General features: G+C 35.6%; 2 protein-coding genes across 3 annotated transcripts; both read right to left on the reverse strand.

The window, feature by feature from the left end:
* Positions 1–1,717: 1,717 nt before the first annotated feature.
* LOC110908732 (mitochondrial fission protein ELM1) lies at positions 1,718–9,915 on the reverse strand. 2 transcript variants are annotated; one of them, XR_002574846.2, is made up of 11 exons: positions 9,586–9,915; positions 5,748–5,986; positions 5,436–5,532; positions 5,089–5,238; positions 4,685–4,811; positions 3,620–3,732; positions 3,421–3,484; positions 3,212–3,305; positions 3,018–3,126; positions 2,038–2,246; positions 1,718–1,971 (listed from the first exon to the last, which is right to left on the reverse strand). XR_002574846.2 is itself a non-coding variant. In XM_022153709.2 (10 exons), the coding sequence occupies exons 1-10, from the start codon at positions 9,769–9,771 to the stop codon at positions 2,145–2,147; spliced, it is 1,281 nt and encodes a 426-aa protein (XP_022009401.1). In that variant the 5' UTR covers positions 9,772–9,915; the 3' UTR covers positions 1,718–2,144. The 2 variants fall into 2 exon arrangements, 1 of the variants encoding a protein (XP_022009401.1); XM_022153709.2 differs by having other exon boundaries at positions 1,718–2,246.
* Positions 9,916–13,438: 3,523 nt separating this feature from the next.
* On the reverse strand, positions 13,439–18,001 carry LOC110908733 (vesicle-associated membrane protein 714). Its single transcript, XM_022153710.2, has 4 exons — positions 17,703–18,001; positions 16,766–16,956; positions 15,412–15,575; positions 13,439–13,806 (listed from the first exon to the last, which is right to left on the reverse strand). The coding sequence occupies exons 1-4, from the start codon at positions 17,917–17,919 to the stop codon at positions 13,716–13,718; spliced, it is 663 nt and encodes a 220-aa protein (XP_022009402.1). The 5' UTR covers positions 17,920–18,001; the 3' UTR covers positions 13,439–13,715.
* Positions 18,002–20,182: the final 2,181 nt, after the last annotated feature.

The raw sequence follows: 20,182 nt of genomic DNA on the forward strand, positions 1-20,182 counted from the left end.
GGTCCCAAGAATGTTAATCTGTACTAATGAATATTATGTGTCAAACCTATAGGTTGCCTTGTCAAGCTCTATCACGAGTCTACAATGTTAGTTGTTTGCCTGATTCTACAAAGAAAAAAAAAGAAAACTTCTTCTATCTCCTACATAAAAGAAGAAAATACAAATTATGTATTAATATTAATTTAACGTTTGATAAAAAAAAAGTTATTATCCTTATCTAAATTAGATTTAGTTGGGAAAATTAAATTGAAAAATAAGATAAGAAGATTATTAATTCAAAGTTTGATAGAAAAGTTATTATCCTTATCTAAATTATATTTAGTTAAACTATTGTTTAATAGGAAAAAGAAATTGTAAAATAAAATTAGGAGGCACTAGAGATTTAACACATGTCAAAATATTTCTTTTTTTCCGTTTATTAGTATAGAAAGATTAATCAGATCTACAAATGTAAGGTGATTTGTGTATTGTTTGTTCTTCACAATGTCAATTCATTTAACAATAAGGGTGTAAGGAGTGGTTAGACACTTGAAAGTGGTAAACTTCAAAATCAACCAATGAGAGTGTGCCATGTCATTCAATGAAAGCATTTAAACTATGCTCAAAAGTGTTGGCAATGGTTAGACACTTCATAAATTGGTAAACAATTTTAAAAAAAAGGAAAAAAGTGTGATTGGTTGAGATGACATGGACCCCACCACACAAACCTTCCCTCGCTTCACCGTTTGGCAACCTGTCACCGATCCCTCACTTCACCGTGCGGCAAAGGGGGTAGACGGCGGTGTTCCCGCGCGGCAAACTGCTTTTGCCGATCCCCTTTGCCGCCCACTCCGTATCCCCTAAGCACCCAACAACTTAGTAAGGTGATTTGTGTATCGTTTGTTATTCACAATGCCAATTCATTTAACAATAAGCACCCAACAACTTAAAAACCATACACCTCTCAACGGAAAAAAAAAAAACACCAAACCACGGGCAACTGTAGAATTCAAATGATACCATTCACCCATGAGCCATGCAGCATTGACAGCACGAGCTTGAACTCAATTTCATGGTCAAATGACTTGAATTAGAGGTGTTAATTAACACTTGTTCGTGGGTTAGTTGTTCAAACCCAAACATGACATGAACCCCGAAAATTCGTGTACGATACATGAAGCTGGACAAGACTAGAGTTTTCGCAACACATATACAACATATTTAATTATATTTTTTTTTCATATTCATACTCTAAAATTACAAATTTACAATGAAAAAAATACAAATATAGATATATTAACTACATTTAAAGTACAAAAGCTATACTCCTTTCTCTTTTTATCTTTTAAATAAAACACCCACTTATTTAAGTTATAATATGAAACTCTTTTTTATCTTTCAAATAAAACACCAACTTATTTATGTTATAACATGAAACCCGAACATGACCCATGTACATTTTCATGTCAATAATATCAATCGCAACCCGCACATACTGAAAATTGTGTAACCTAATCAACCTATTTAGGACGGTGGGTTGTAAAAAATGGGTTAAACAAATCAACCCATACACGACCCATTTATTAAACATGTATAATTTGACAGCCCAAAACTTGATTGGTGATTACTTTTGCGTCACCTCTACATGAAACACATCTTATCAAAAGCAAAACGGGATAAACATGCCAACCCGCCACATTGGCACAAACATGACCCAACCTGTTTAAAACTAAACCCATAATCTCGAATCTCGTGTCGTGTCATAAATTCATTCGAATCCATCATATCTCGGTTACACATATATTTGATCTACTAACAAATAGCCAAATACTACGTCACTAACCATCTAAACGATACACACGCATCTCTTATTAGCTTCGACTTAAAACAGATAAGTTCAAAGAACACAAATGAATCTCTCCCTCAAGGTTTAATTTTCAAACTAAAGCTGTAATTTGTAAATGCCGGTTAAATACAAGCACGCCTCCATGTCTGTATCAAAACTATATTATGTATAATCCCCAAAGCACGAGGAAAAGGAAAAAAGAAAAAGCCTACCAGTTTGTAGTATATCTGCAGAATCTCGAACACGCGTGGTTGATAAATCAGACAGATGTTGCAGATTAAGCAAAACCAAAGGATCATAACTAGCTTGGACGATTTTCTTATGGCCGCAATCTCCATCCTCGGTCAGCAAGCGCCTCATGTACACGATTTGCAACGTCTGCGGTGTCGTTTAGAGGCGGGTAGCTCCAGCTTTCTGACATCTACAAGGAGTTCACATGTGAAATTGGGTTAATAATGTCTAGGGCTGTTCACAAGACAGGCTTGAGCCAAGCCAGACCCAATAGGGCTCATGCTCGAAAATACACGAATACCATATTAATATGTTACTAAAACAAGCTGAGCCGCTTGTGAGCTACTTGAGATCGGCTTGCTAATAACTTGAATTGAGTCAAGCTTAAACGAGCTTGAGCTCCACATACCAAGCTTAACTTATGACTTGCGAGCCTAAACGAGCCAATTATTTATATAAACATAACAGTTATTATTTTATAACATAAATATATAACCAAAATAATAAAATATTACTGTACATAAATTATGATAGAAATAATTAAATAATATATATTTGTTATATATACACACACGCACGCAATTATATATGTATACAAGTAAAACAATTAATTATTTAATAAATAATAAACTAGCTGAGCCCAAGCTTGAAAAATTATTAACAATCCATGCTTGAGCTTTAGACATTATGCTCGAACTCTCTTACTCTCTTAAATTAAAGAAGCCAAATCATGAATATGGTATTTTAAACGAGAAAATGATGATCAACCTATAGAAGGTTTTTGTTGCAAGTGAGAGATTTTACCAACTTGGACATGCAAGGGTTGTTTAAAAAGTATATTTATACAAAATGCCCCAGAAATTGTTTTTCTTTTTGCATTTCCAGAAGAATAATAGTTTGTTTGCCATATAAGGCCAAATAAAAGGTGAAAATAGTGCATGTTTCTTTGCATAAAACTTACATCCTCAAGGCCTGTAAAAGGTCGAACCAGACCTCTTTCCCTTAAAGTTTTATGAAATTCAGCGAATTTCCACTTACAACGTTCAGCTCCGACTACATATACAGGTTTCCTGAAAAGAAAATAAAAAAATACAACGTTACATTTATGAAAGAGAATGTAGCTTAATATTTGTTTATGTTCCATTTATTGTGTACCCAGTGCTGCAGGCTTCACTCAACATGCTGATTGAATCGGCTGTGACAATGAAAGCATCTGCCCAAGCTAGATGTCCCATGTGAGGATTTGGTTCTACATTTACAAAAAGGGTATAGACGTCATAAATTTGAAAGCGGGTGTATGTGGTATTATGATTTTTATCAGGTAAATCTAATATTATACCATAGTATTGATTAACTGAGATTACCTTCACCATCATATACATAGATTTTTGGATGGTCTCCAAGTTCTTTCCGCACGAAATTAGCAACCTGATGATATATATAATGCATAGCATAAGAACACAATAATAAATGAATATTTCACGTGCAAAAATTCATGATTTGAAGAAACAGTTATTGAGCTATAGATATGCTCTAATGGCATAGTAGTAACTAGTATAATACCTTATCTGGGGTCCTCCTTGAGAAAGAAATTCTTACACTTCCACAGCTATCAAGAACGCCACGCAAATAGTTTGTCAACTGCTTTGAAAGATCTGTACCGTATTTACAATGACCTGTAAAAAACCCCATTACACATAATTACAGTTACTAAGCAGCACAAGAATGTACAAATTTCACTAGTTAATGAAGAAAATACAAGTATTCAACCTCAAGACCATACTAACAAGTAATAACAGCAGAGCTGTTTAATAAAACAATGCGGACTGAGCTGGTAATTCAAGCAGACTCAAAACCAATGCAATATAGAGAAATAACCAAAATGACCAAAAGCTTTTATTAAATGCATTTAGGGGGCGTTTGGTTCGCGGAATGATTTGGAATTGGAATTTGTATAGGAATTAGAATTTGAAGGAATTGGATTTAGAATTTAAACATTCCAATTGGAATTGGAAATTGTTGGAATTGGAATCTCAATTCCATTTTTGTTGTGTTTGGTTGTCAAATGAATTGGAATCCATCACCCCGGCACCCACAACCACCAGTTCGGGTCGAAATGGTTCACGTCGAAACGGTTCGGGTCGAAACGGTTCGATTCGAAACGGTTCGCGTCAAAACGGTTTGATTCGAAACGGTACGGGTCGAAACCGTTGGCGTCGAAACGGTACGGGTCGAAACCGTTGGCATCGAAACGGTACGAGTCAAAACTGTTCGCGTCGAAACGATACGGGTCGAAACGATTTGGATCGAAAACAGTATCTGTCGAAACGGTACGGGTTGAAACGGTGTGGGTCGAAACGGTCGAAGATTCCAATGAATTTACTTTAATTCCTTCACATATAGGAAGGATTTTGAATTCCTTTAGTTAAAGGAATGTGAAGGAATTCATGCCTAATTCCAATTCCAATTCCATTGTCAACCAAACACATGAAGATTGGAATTGGGATTCCAATTCCACCAAATTCTGTGAACCAAACATCTTAAGAGATGAAATTCAAATTCCAATTCCCTTAAATTCCATTGAATTCCTGCAAACCAAACGCCCCCTTAGAGATACAGAATATATACTTGTAGGGCCCCCAATGTTAACCACGATTAAGGGTTTGGGCAAAGGTGCAAACTCATCATGCCAGGCAATAGCTGCACTGCGAAGTGCAGCAAAATCAACTTGATGCAAAGCTCCCACAGTAAGAACCTGATAAATCATGCATTATGAGACCAAAGCCTCTTATAGAAATACGAAACATCAACCTAATTTACAAATTTATAGAGGTGGCCATTTCAACCTTTTTATTCATTAACAAGCTCGGGTTGTATTTATCTCAAATTGGCCAAATCACAAAAACTGAGCAATATGGTTGACTGGGTAAACCTGTACCAAAATGACCCATTTCAACCCAATAAATTTGACCCATGACCCAACCCAACCTACCAATCTTGCCACCTCTACAATCTGTGATTAAGATACATACCACGTTCTTGCTAGGAGGCTCGTTGGGAGTTATATACTTGCGGAAAAGCCTGGGAACCTGCTCTTGTGCATGAGCTGTCAGAGCATAATAATCATGTTGAGGAGCAACCACCAGGTCAAACCTATTCAATTGTGTTCGTGGATGTTGAATCTAAAACCAATTTTCCAAAAGAATAAAATCAGACATAATTATACAAACATCATGTAAAGAGTCATTAATTGATGAATAAGACCTGAATATTCTTTAACCAGACACACTAATGTTAATTGCCGGTGTATAACAAAGATAATAAATGCGCTTATTGGACTGACTTATGAAAGGAAACAGAGAAAAAAGTTGGAACCAACCTGAACAACAAACACACTTTCAGATGCTAGTTTTTTTATGGAGCTTGCAATCGATATGGTATCTCTGCCACATGCAACCACCAATAGAGGCCCATCCCTAAGAAAAAATACATACAAAAGTTAAGTTACCATGAGCCATAGGAAACTGAACATCCAATATTTGTCAGATTCCTATTTATCATACCACAACTTAACCAAATAGTGGCTTGCAAGGACTCCGTTCAGTTATTACCAATTTGAGCATAAACAGGTTTCAAATTAATATTAAAGAACTTACATAAAAATAAAAGTAATTCAAACAAAACAGCTTACTTCTCAGCAGTTCCCTTTGCCAATTTTACTATTGACTTCACATCAGCTTCAAGTACAGATGATAAACCTACACTGCCACCATTTTCTCCAGTTAAAGATTGAACTCTACTTCCTCTGCTGGTAAATAGAACTTGCGAATAACCATAAATCAGTCTGATAATGTAATATATCTGTTTATGGAGTGAAACTGGGAGCCAATGCAGATATTCATTTATTCCCCCTCTTGGCCTTGTAACACGCTGCATGCATTTTGCCAGAAAAAACATAAGGTGAATAAGTTTTCATAAACAGGAGGCTGCATTACATCATTAAATGCTAAAACAACATTATAGTTGGATATGAATGGGTATAGATTCAAACAGATCAGTTAATGATAAGTGCAATGGCCCCAGTTATGTTCCATTTGCTGATATGCGCTTAGGGTTTCTATATGTTTTCAAATTTGCTTCTACAAATTAGAAAAGAAAAAAAATTGCACACCCAATTTTTTGCATATAGTATTTTCTTCTTTGTATTTCTTTTGCATACATGTGAAGAAATATATGCAAGCGGTTCTCTACATCAATATAACGTTTGCAATTTTTTCACATATTATTCACGTTTCTTCTGTGTGTCGTTTCTGTTTCATTAACATATTTAAGCATTATTTTTGCACAACCCACTGGTGAGACTGTAAAATGAAAGGAAGAAATACTAGACAAAAAGCTGAACACGTCTGAATGTGTAACTGACAGGAACAGAAACAAAAATAGGAAGAAAAAGTGAAAGAGAAGGTTGAAGTTTAAAGAATGATTCAATTACCTATCCAAAGTTCAAGGAATCAAAGGGAGATGAAAAGAACAATTACAGCTTTCTTGAAACATGTTAAAATGAAACGAAATTTGTATACAAAGTTCCTCTGAAATGGGTCTTTTACTCTCAAAATCATCAAGCCATTTAGAGACCCCCTTTTTTGACAAACATGTTTACCCCCTAACTATTTCAAAGCAACTCGTACAACTATACAAGTATGCAATCCATTCAGATGTGAACAACATCACCAATAGCTATAAATCTTACTCATAATTTCTAAAATTAAAAGCATGGCATCAAGAAAGCATTTGTCCACCTGTGACCTGTCTTTAACAATTCACCATCATACACATATACCCAGGACATAGTTGTTAATGGCGAATAGCGACAAATAGCGATAAGGTACCTATATGCTACATAGCGAATAGTGATACACTAGAAAAAAACTTTAAAAAATTATATGTATATTATATCAAAATACCCTGGTATATACGCTATTTTACATGTATATTTAACAAAAACCTAAAATCCAACTATTTTATAGCTATATTTAATCACTGTTTATATTTAAAAATAAATAAAATAAATAACAGTAATCCCGCTATTTATGGCTACATACCTTGTAGCGACCTTCGACCTATACGCTACGCTATTCGCTATAGCGACCATAGCGACCGCTATTGACAACTATGACCCAGGACTCTGAAGATGTTCACTTGAAAGACAACAGTAGCATGTAATGCTAAAAAATCCCATTGATCATTATCACTAAAAATGTTTGCACATCTTTGAAAAAAAGGCAATACTTCACAGGTGCCTTTCTACACAAAACAATTCACCAGTCACCACCAAAAAGGAAATGAAATTTTTGAACACAACATAACACAAATTCTACAAAACTTTCTAAACTGAGTTACACTCACACATTGCACTACAGGATATGTGTTCACTATAACTAAGCCAGTTAACCGTTGAGAAAATTAAGTGCTATGAGTTTTTCAGATGCGCAACAGGCTGCTGCTAACGCATAATCTATGTTCAATGGTCGACAGACAGATGCCTACAAGCAACTCTTTTTCAAGCAACCATACAGTACCAAACATCCTTTTTACAACCTTGGTTTAAAAAAGCGGGAAGCGCACAAAAGCGATGAGGTCTAAAACCGATTTTTAAAAAGCGAAGCGCAAAAGCGGTGAGCTTTTCGTACGCAAAGCGCCGCAAAGTTATTATATAATGTATTTTATATATCCCATAAGTGTTTAGCATCCAATACCTATGATTTAGCTATAACTAAGCTGTATATATGTTTTAAAATGAAAAAAACATAAATGTACAGCATAAAAAGCCTGTTGTACAACACTCATAAGCATAGAAACACCCCATGTACAAAAAGCGTACGCCTCAGCTGCACCTTAGGTCGATTTTCACCCTAAAAAGCGCGCCTCAGCTGCGCTTCTTGTACACCGTGCGCCTTATGTCACACAAGGCGATGGGGTTTGCGCCTAGATGCGCTTTGCGCTTAAGCTCGCTTAAGGCGCGCTTTTTTAAACCAAGTTTACAACAACCCAGTTACTCTTACTTGGGTCTTTTACTCTCATAACCATAGAGCCATTTAGAGACCCCCTTTGTTGACAAACTGATTTAGCCCCTAACTAATTCAAAGCCCAAGTCATACAATTCATACAAGTATGCAATCCATTCAGATGTAAACATCACCTATAGTTATATATCTTACTCGAATTTCTAAAATCAAAAGAGCGCCATCAAGAAAGCATTTATCCTCCTGTCTTCAACAATTCCTCATCCTACATACATACCTAGGACTTCGAATCTTAATATTCATCCAGATTTCTGCAGTCTGAAGGCATGCAAGCAGCCTAGAACATGTTGGCTTGAAAGATAAAGTGGCATGAAATGCTATAAAAATCCAGTGATCATACCCAATAAAAACATTCGCACATCTTCGAAAGTTGCAATATTTCAACCAAGTGACTGTCTACCCAAACAATTCACCACCAAAAAAGAAATCAAATTTTGTACTCACCATAACACAAATCCTACAAAACTTTCTAAATTGAGTTACATTCACACATTGCACTACAAGATATGTGTTCACACTTCTCTATAACTAATCCCCTTAACCGTTGAGAAAGTTGGAACGTTGGATGCTATGAGTGTTTCAGATGCGCAGCAGGCTACTGCTAACGCATAACTATGTCCAGTAATCACCAAATAGTTGCCTAAAACCAACTCATTTTCAAGCAACCATAGAAACTAAACATCCTTTTTACCACACGTGCAGCTGAGCAGTCTAAAACAATAAAATTGAAACTACATAATTCCCTTAGTCCCAATCTGAACATTTATTTTTCCCTCTTCTTTTAGATCACACTTATCATCCATATACAAAATTGAAATCAGTTGAGAATTCACCCACTTTAAGACCCCACATGAACCCTAGATACATCTTATACACTTGTCAACAAACAATATACCAAATCTAACACCATCAATATTCCAAAAGCTATACCTTTTACAAAGATTCATACTGTTGTCCTTCCATAGCCTAAATTTCTCTAGTCAAATAATCCTAAATCTAATAAAAAAAACTTTTAAAGTGCATTCACACATATGTTTAAGCTACATACCGAACAATTACACTTATAACTTCATATAAATCCGAAAATTTACAAAGGGACTCATACTGCTAGCAATCTTTTCAATGTGTAAAAATCCAAACACTATCCTTCCATAACCTAAAATTCTCTACTCAACCAATCCAAAACCTAACAAAACTAACTTTCAAACTCCATAACACATCTACTAACCTATACACCTAGCAACTACACTTAGACCTTCACATACATCCAGAAATTCACATATAATTCTTCCATAACCTAAATTCCTCTACTCAACCAATCCAAAACCTAACTAAACTGACTTCCAAAGTCCATAACACATATATTTAACCTATGCATACATCCATAAACTCACAAAAACAATTCAATCAAAAACAAAAACTACAACACAAAACATCACGACTTACATATAGAGTTTGCTTCTCCGACAATCCAAGCGCTCGAACTAAACCGGCGCTCTGATTCTCCGACGCCGGAAAACCGTTACCGATGATAACAGCACGCTTCACAACACCGTAAACACCGCCTTCGAATATGTCCGGTACGCCTCTCGGTGGACTACCGGGCGGTTCCGGAAGCCTAATCGGCTTCATCTGCGTGTCTTCTACGGCAAATTGATCGTTTGTTTACTTTATTTTGCAAACTGGATGTGAAGGATGATGAATCTGAAGTGTGGAAGAATAGTCGCGTATGAGGTTTTGCTATTTGTAAACTGCAATCGCGACTCAGAACTTTGTTGAGTGAGTTGGCGAGTCGTGACTCGGTAGTGGAACGGCGAGTTTAGATTTGATTATATTTTATGAAATGTTCCCCTGTACTTTGCTTGATAACAAAATTAAGCCTCATAGTTTTTCTTTGTAAAGGACAAGTGAACCACCCCAAAACTTTTTATATAGAGATTTTCGTTTTTAGTGATTTATAATACGTTATATTTGAGAGGGTAGGGATATGGTAAAAAGTGTTTAAAATGTGAGAAGGGTAAGAAGTGTTTTGAACCATTAGATATTTGATCTAATGGTTGAGATCAATAGAGTATAAAAATGTAAATTGTGTTTTAATTAGAGGGACCTTATGTAAAATTGAAGGACAATATTGTCTTTACCAATGTTTCAAACATGGTAACCGTATCCTACACAACCAAAAACACCTACATTCACTCCTTTTTCCTTAAATATCGGAATTAATGACCAAGATCTAAATCGGAAGCCTCTTTGTTTTATATAAGATTCAAGGCGTGGTGTTTAGGGATGAGCATATGCCACCGAATACCGATCCCGATCCCGATCGGTATCCCGATCGGTATCCACTTTTTGGCGTTTTCGGTATCGGTACGGTACGGTATCGGTATTATACCGATACCGACCCTCAAAATACGGTATAATACCGATACCGTACCGTACCGATACCTAACCGACATGTTTCGGTATCGGTACCTAGTTTGGGTGAAATTCGGGATCGGTATTAGGCGGTATCGGTATCGGTTCGGTATCGGATACCGATATGCTCATCCCTAGTGGTGTTTTACATTTAGAAGAACTGTAATCAGATTCATGGCGTGGTGTTTTAAACATCTGGATAAATTGACTATGATTCAAGTCATGGTGTTTTATCTGGAATCCAGAAAACATTGTATTGTGATTACATCCATGGTGTTTTAACATCTGGACAATCAATACAAAACATTCCCAGATTTTAAAACACCATGACTATGATTCAAGTCATGGTGTTTTATCTGGAGACATTGTTCATGGCGTGGTGTTTTAAACATCTGGAGTCATTGACTATGATTCAAGTCATGGTGTTTTATCTGGAATCCAAAAAACATTGTATTGTGATTACATTCATGGTATATTAACATCTGGATAAATTGACTATGATTCAAGTCATGGTGTTTTATCTGAAATTCAGAAAACATTGTATTGTGATTACATCCATGGTGTTTTAACATCTGGACAATCAATACAAAACATTCACATATTTTAAAACACCATGACTATGATTCAAGTCATGGTGTTTTATCTGGAGACATTGTTCATGGCGTGGTGTTTTAAACATCTGGAGACATTGTTCATGGCGTTGTGTTTTAAACATCTAGAGACATTAAACATTCCCAGATTTTAAAATACCATGACTATGATTCAAGTCATGGTGTTTTATCTGGAGACATTGTTCATGGCGTGGTGTTTTAAACATCTGGAGACATTGTTCATGGTGTGATGTTTTAAACATCTGGAGACATTGACTATGATTCAAGTCATGGTGTTTTATCTGGAATCCAAAAAACATTGTAATATATGATAAAAAGATGTCGCGATTAAAAGATGATGAAGAAGATAAAACAATTAGATGTATAAAATCGTAAAAACAAACATGTTTCCTAAAATTTCTCCTAAAATAGTTAACACATGATCTCATTTCCTTTAATTGACTTTAACTACTATTAGGAGTAAATTACATTATTACCCTTATTCATTAATATAATTGATGGACACGTGTCAACACCAGATTATTTCTTACACTTCTCACACTTTGGGCACCTTTTTACAGGATCCTCTATCATATTTGAGATACAGTTGATTTTTTGGTGTTTTCTCGCTATATTGTTATGATTTTGGTAGAATATATATTTTTTATTGGGGGGATATATTATGAAACGAAATAAATTACAGAGACTAGCAAGGAGCTAGATACATGAAAACAGTCACAAACAGAATTATATTCGAAAAATTAAAATTGCTACAATGGGATAAAAGGCCAACATCTTGGTTAGAATGAAGAGCTACAATAACCTTTTTCTATAAGCTTTACTATTTCTTCTTGAATCGGTACCACCATTTTGTGAATGGGCCATTGTTCATATATTTCAATGACCCTAAACCCAATCCACCATCTAATTTCAGAGCGATAACATAGTCCCAACAGGTTCGATGAATCTTGATTTTGTTGTCATGGCCATCCCAGAAGAACTTTCTACACAAACTTTCTAATTGGTCCAACACCTTTGTCGGGGCTTTATAGAGAAAAATATATAGTAAGACGTGAAACATTCTAAAACGAATCTGAGAAGAGTTACTCTTTTCTGGTCGAAAGAGTAGATGCTTTCCACAATGCTATTTTTGCCTCAAAAGTTTCAATTATGAGGCTCCAATTCTTCGCTCGGGTCATATTAACCATCAATCCAAAGTAAGTGAAAGGGAGACTTCCCACTTTGCAATGGAGTTTGGTAGCCATGACATTGACACCCCTTTGGTTTACCCCAATGTCATGTAAACAAGATTTGTATATATTTAGATGATTATAGACTTTTAGAATGATTAAAGGATGAATGGAATTTGTTATTTTTTTTATTCGGTCTCTAGATGAGTTTAAGTAGTTCTAGCAGTGAGAGTAAGTAGTTCGGCTTAATTGTGAGTTGATAGTTAAAACTAAACCTACAATCTTTCGTATTTTAGACTACACGGTATGGGGACGTGGAGAAGGGATGGCAAGCCCCTCCACTCCACCCACGCCCCTCCGCCATAAACGCCTTGAGAGCGTCGCCTCTCTCTAAGGCAAACTTTACACAGGTGTTGGGGCTCTTGGAAGGTTTGACCCACTTGATTTTTTGCCCCCTTGCCCTTGCGTAATTGTCTTTCACCACCCCTCCTCTATTTATGATGTTGAGGGCAAAGCCCTTTTGGTGATGTGACGCCTACATGACATGCTCTTGCCCCCTTACCCACTACACCATGGAGCCTTAGATTCTATAGCTCTGGTTATAAACAGTTAACTTGTTTCGAGTATTGGGAAAGACTGGTTTATTCAATTAACCGCCTGTTTTTAGCATAAACCAGTTCATGTTCATTTCAATAAATCTAATCAGGTTTTGAGACAAATCAGAAAAACACCATAATTGTCAAAAATAAGAAATTAACATTTTATTTATTAAAAAAAGTATAACCACCCATGTCTAACATATAACATATTATTTATAAAACACAACAATAATAATAAAGATTGGTCTAATTGCAATTCGGTTGATTTAATATTCAGATAACAAGAAAATTTTGGTTATATACACAACCAATCCAAAGCACAAACCATGAAATTAAAAACCATCAGTTTCTCAATAACACCACCAGTCATTTTCCTAGATTGTTTGTTTTTTCAGTATTTCAGGTGTTTGTGAAATCGAAGATTAGATCACATGAAATTATCTATCAACAAGGACCTGGTACCACTCTGTTTGGGCTTCATATCCCCAATCGCTAAGCTACATCGTGGGGCCTGTTATAATATTTATACATAGATAAAAGGATCGCGTACAATATCACATTTAGGCACGAGAGTTTGAAGCTGAGAGTTTACACGTCAATGCTACTAAATATTTATACAATTTACAAAAGACATAAAACAGAGCAAAACATAGATGATCCCTCAGTGTACGGGACCAACTCAGAAGGTTTCACGGTATCGAAAACTGATATGTAAACTCATGTACACAATCTCGACAAACCTGACATAACAAGTAATAAAGCAACACCTCAAGTGAAACAACTTATGATCTGCAGGACGGTAGAGTGATTCCCCCACAACATGCCGCGACAATTATATACAGTAGTAGAAATATCAAGCATGTCAACAAGGCCCTGTCATGAAAAAAAAAATAATAAAAATAAGAGAAAAATCAAGAAAATAATCATTTTCATTGTACACATATATAGACATGTTAGAAACAAATCACTCATTTAGCCATGAGATAAGCGACTAATAGTCGTGTATCTACTATTACTTGTGTCTAAGACTATCTATTAGACTACCATCAATAATGACTTAAACTAATGTGATAAGCGACATCAAATCACATATATCACATAGATTTGTCATATATGCAATTATTAATCGCATATGCATCACTATTTTCCTATAGGATGAAATGATTTAGAGCTTAGGCGAGTAAGGTAAATACACAATCAAATTATTCACGTATGTGTATGTCATGGCGTGAAATTGTTCCGAGACTATCTCAAAATACAAATATGATGTAATAAATTATATGTTTGTGCAACATATACATATAACAGGGCCATTCTTTTCCGAAAAAAATAATGAAAACATTTAAATTAATGTTATAATGACTAATAGTTGTTTACGAACTGATCCTGGTTTTTTGTAAAAATAAATATTCAGTGTTATTTTTCTTAACTACCAAATGCTTTTATGTTTTCATTGAAAAGCAGAAATTACAACCCTATTTAAGAAACAAAAAACATAATTGGTACGAACAAAAGTAATATCTCTAGAATGGGGGCGTTCACACAATGCTGTACAAAGAAGTATTAGGAGATTTATGATCACTATAACAACACCAATTTTAAGTAGAGAACTGCATAAGAACTTGTACATACTACATAGTGCTTTAAAGATGTAGTGAGAGAGAAAATAACAGACGGTTATGTGGTTACATAAGTGTCGCGCGTATGTATCATAGTTAAAGCACTATGTACAAGTGCTTATGTGGTTCTCTACTTGAAACTGGTTTTGTATTGAGCATTCCTCTATAAACATAACCAACATAAATAGGGGCGTGTTCATTTTAGAACCAAAATTATGTCAAGAACAGTGAGAACCACATAAGCACACGTACATAACGCTTCAATGAAAACGGTAAAACAGAAAACAATGGTCTATTTCTCTCTCCCGCTATATAGTAATAGTCATACACATACACATGTGCATATAAAAATGTGCACATATGCATAAAGACGTGCATATAGACAAAAGGCTATCAATATCCTACTTTTTTTATAGTTAATCTTAAACAAATTGAAATCTATATCCATTCTAGTTAATTTGTATAAAAAAAGGTACAGATAAAGCGGTTCTCGCAGTTCTCAACATATCAGTGGTTCTGAAAGGAACACCCCTTCATATATATAGTGTCTCGTCTTCTAACTATGACTTCAAACAATCCTTAGATTCTTAAAAGTACATAGCTAGAAGATGAGACACTTCAGTTAATGATAATCTACTCATAAATGGATATTCTAGTCCTAGAAAAAACCCATTTTTGTTCAAGTGTAAAATTAAAATGATCGCACTAGTCATTAACAAAAATAACACCATAAAGAGGGGGCGAAATGATTTCAAGTCATTAAATCATGATGTTACAAATATTATCCATTGCCATATGCGCATAAATCATAATTAGTGATTCAAATAACCATACAGGCACACAAATAGTGATTACTTACAGTAGCTTTGCATTTTTCATCCAAAGAGCTCTGCGGAGTCGCTTTGATTGTTTCTTAAAATGGAAGGCACTGTCTTGCATTGTTGAAGTTTTATCGACAAGAAGCTCAATCCGGTCACCTCTGTCTAATATCTTCTCAATGTTATCCACCATGATGGTGCGTACCTGAATGCAGGGATGTGAAAACCGTTAACATTAAGAGGTCTTAAGATATCATAAACAAAAAAGAAGGAAAATGAATCAGCTTAGAAGAGCAAACTGTGCAGACCGGATTACCGATCAAAACGAGTGAAGTCAGAACCGTAATTGTTAGCTGTGCAGATCAAAATGAGTCAACCAAAAAGGCCTTTTGTCGGAAATAATTAATTATAAGTAATTAGATTGTCGGATATGATTATAAAAACTATTATTTGAATAATATTACATAATTTTACGAAGAGTAACAATGCCATTTTCGTCCCTGGGGTTTGGCCACTTTTGCGACTTTCGTCCAAAGGTTTGTAAATCCGCATCTGGATCCAAAAGGTTTGAAATCTTGTCATTTTCATCCAACTTGTTAACTCCATCTATTTTTCTCTGTTAAATGAGGGGCATTTCCGTCTTTTTAGACATTTTTATTAAAATAAAAAAAAAAACACTATAAGAAAAAAAGATCCACCTTTGTTGATTTTCTCCCCACCCAAACCCTTTAATTACCATTAAAAATGCTAAAAAGACAAAAATACCCCTGACTTAACCTTAAAAAAATGAATGGAGTTAATGTATTGGATGGAAATGGCAAGATTTCAAACCTTTTGGATCTAGATGCGTAAAAAGTAAAAACAAACCTTTGGACGGAAGTCGCAAAAGTAGCCAAGCCTCAGGGACAAAAATGCCATTATACTCTTTTACAAATATAATAATTTCGGAAGTATTATGCATTAAAAATACATTTATGGAAACCTTTGACCCACTTGACTTGTTTCCTGTTAAGGTCATTCTCTATGAGAAATGCTAACTATAGCCCTTCAGGTTATTGTTAACAGCCAACTTACATTTACTTTTAAGAGAAAAATAATTTTGTTACCCAGCTTATGGTAAAGCATATATCTACAAAAATGATTGTAAATGTTTTAACCATAACTGAAATATATAACCATGCATATTGGTTGTTTATGGTTAGCAATGCCCTTTTTTTATTTTCTGGTTGGCCAACTAAAGATAAAACCCAGAACCCGAATCAACATGTGCACAAGTTAATAAATCAAAACCGCCACCTCTAAACAGATTCATAGTCTACAAATATTCATTGTATCAACTAATTTGTGTAATCAAACGTTTCTAACAAAGTTTAATTTGCTAAAGAGAATACTTACCTCACCAACTTCACTCCTAACACGGTTGAGCGTATCTGCACTAGGATTACTTGAAAAAAACTCCATCTGCTGATGCAAAACCCTTGAAAATTCATCGTTCATAGCATAAGCAGGTGCATATGGTGCCACCTTACCATAGTTTTTTATAAACCTCATTTGAATGTCCTCCAAGTATGAAAATGGGATTCTTCCTGAAAAAAAAAATTGCATATTAGTTGGAGACTAAACAACCTCATAGTATAGTCTATCTCATACCATATTAGAATATCTTTACAATATAGACAGTGCATAAAAGATCAGGTAACATTAAATAAAACGGGACCAAGTTATGCTGTTTTGAGTTAGTTATAAACTATAGTAAAGGTAATTACACAAATTAACTTCCTCATATAGTTAATATGTATCCCTTCAAGCAATTACACTTTATTAACCTACTAAATAAATAATTCACCAACGCTCATATGATTCCAAAAACCTAAAATCTAGTAAATCATATCCAAAGTCCAAACAAGAATCTAAACACAATGAAGTGTTAAGTAAAATATAAATCCAAACTATGAAATATCCCCTCAATCAATCCATCATCTATAATTACCAAACTAAACTGAAACTTAACATCCATCCAAATACACATATGATTACTTTTAATACACAAATCAACAGATAGATTAAGCTACAACCAAAGTTCTCCATCTTTTTCTAACACACAGATATATCGTCTGTAAAATTGCTAGCACCAATTATTTTCCACAAATAGATTATGTGTATTCCTTCAATCATTTTCAGTTTATTAACCTACAAAATTAATAAATAATTCACCAACACTAAAACGATTCCAAAAAAAAAAAAAACTAAAACCTAATAAATCATATCGATTTGAGCAAATTGCAAGCATCAGTGAGAGAGAGAGAGATAGAGAGAGAGAATAGAAACGAACTTCCGAAGGTATCGTTGGCCATACAGAGAAACGTGAGAGAATCAGATCTGAGAATATGGAAGATGTATCGATCTTGAGAGAAACATAATCTAGATTCAACCTCCGTCGGCAACTTCTCGAGAATCCGGCGAGCAACGGCTCCGGTGTTACCGGAAACGGCACTGAACTCCGCCAGCACCGTCGTGCCTCTCGCCACTAGCGCGTACAGAATCGCCATTATTTTTTGCCGATTACGTCTACCGTCCAAGAACCCTCTAGTCGGTTTCGTTGACTCTTAAAAAAACCGGTTTTTAAACTCTGAAGTACAAACTGTGTTATTTTTCCTTATGATTTTGGTCCCTAACATTTGGTCACTTTTGTCACTTTAGTCCAAATCTTAAATCTCTTGCATCTGAGTCAATGTGGTTTCAGTTTTATTGTCATTTTGGTCCAAAAGTGAAATCAGATCATATTTGTCTTATAAAATCCTGCTATTTTGTCCTTTTCCTCAGAGACAAAATGAACATTTTATGTTTAAACCCTAATAACAGAACCATCTCCTTCCCCACAACTCCATTTTATGTTTGAACCCTAATAATAGAACCATCGCCTTATCCACCCCACCCCTACCTACCGTTCTCCATCACCAAACACCATCCTCCATCTTCACTCCGAACCGGCAATCCTCTACAACACCATCATCTCCGTCGCTCATCTCCATCAACCACTGGCGGGTCGTCTTTAACCACAGTCGCGTCGCATCGCCTCCGCCACTCGCAGCCGGTCTCCGACTTAGGTACGTCTCTGTTTCTCTTCTGTCTTTCTACCGATGTCCCGAGAAACTTGACTTCAAGAGGTGTGCCTATGTTCCGCAACACTCCACGCTCCGGTGACTACACCCGAACCAACCCACATCCTCACCGACCCGGCTAACCCCAGTACCTATTTAAGTCGTACCTCCTGTAGGGGTGCTAAACGGGTCGTGTTCGCGGGTGGGCGGGTTCAACCCGACCCGAACCCGAAAATTTTACAAAAACCCGACCCGAACCCGAAAATCGTATCATACATAAGAACCCGAACACGACCCGAAGTTTCGTGGGTTGACCCGAACACGACCCGTTCAACTCGATTTATTTATTTTTTCTGAAATTAATGTAATAAAATTAAAATTTACTTAAAAAACACAAATGTATATAAGAATATCATATTTAAATTATGAAATCTATGTTAATTTCTCTTTTTAAGTTACAATCATGGCATAAAATACACACCCCATTTAATTTATGATATAAAATATATTGTAAAAAAAATATAATATAGTATAAATGTGTTAAACGGGTCAACCGAACCCGACCCGTTACCTAAACGGGTTCGCGGGTTCAACCTGAAACTAACCCGAACCTATTTAGACTAAACCTAAACCCGCGAATTTCGTGTTAGGTTCGTGTCGGGTTTTCGGGTCATGTCAGAAATTCACACCCCTAACCTCCTGTTACCGGACCGAACAGTTCCAGTTCTGTAACTTTTGCTATTTCATCATGGAATTGAAATAGGTTTGATATCAGTGAAACTGATTGAAACCCGCCACTACTGTCCATCGTTATAGTTCCTCTTTACCCATTTTCAACAGCCTTTGAAACCCTTTCAAGCACCTCACACAATGGGGATGTGTTCTAGGCTAGGGTTAGGGCTCACATTCAGATCGGGGGAAATTCATATCTGGAGATTGGTGAGAAGTAGGTGGTGGTGGTGGTGGAATTCATGGTGGCGATGGTGTTAGACCAGGAGGCAATTACTTAAAAACCTAAATCTGCAAAGTGGGTCATTATCTTTTTTCTCACAACATTATGAGTCATTCTCTTTTATCAAATACTTTCAAAACCCTAAATGTTTTCCAAGTTGTATTTACAGTGATTAAGTTTTTGTATTATTAAATTATTGCCGGTATGCGGGGTTTGTATACACTACTGGATAATCTTCACTATTGGACAACGGGTTAGCCAATGAGTGGTATGATCACAGTCACAGGAACTGTCACCGAGTGACAAATATTGATTTGAGTAATTATAAGATATAAACAAATGTAAAAACCCTTGATGCTGTAATTATAACAATGTGTTTTGTACAAATTGAATGAGCTCACCAGTATTTTTTGCTGATAAAATGTTTTTAAAATGCGTTTCAGGTGATTTACTGTGAAGAGTAGGAAAAGTGCTATGAGGCACTCAATCTTAAATAAGTGGCTATGTAACCTAAGTAAAACGTGTTTTGAAATCAAGGGTTTATCCCTGTGAAAAATCCTTTATGCAAATATGGGTTTCATCCCACAGTTTATGAAATGAAAACTACGGTGTTTTGAAAACTCTGATATTTTTCCTAACACCCGGTCCAGATTAACATTCCGCTGCAATAATTTTAATAAACACCGGTACCACTTGTATCTGTTCACGGCTCCCGCCCAGGGTAGGGTCAGGGGTTGTGACATGATAACCTTGTATAAC

The sequence above is a fragment of the Helianthus annuus genome, chromosome 14 (genome assembly GCF_002127325.2).
Source record: "Helianthus annuus cultivar XRQ/B chromosome 14, HanXRQr2.0-SUNRISE, whole genome shotgun sequence".
In the NCBI taxonomy this organism is placed as follows: Eukaryota; Viridiplantae; Streptophyta; class Magnoliopsida; order Asterales; family Asteraceae; genus Helianthus; species Helianthus annuus.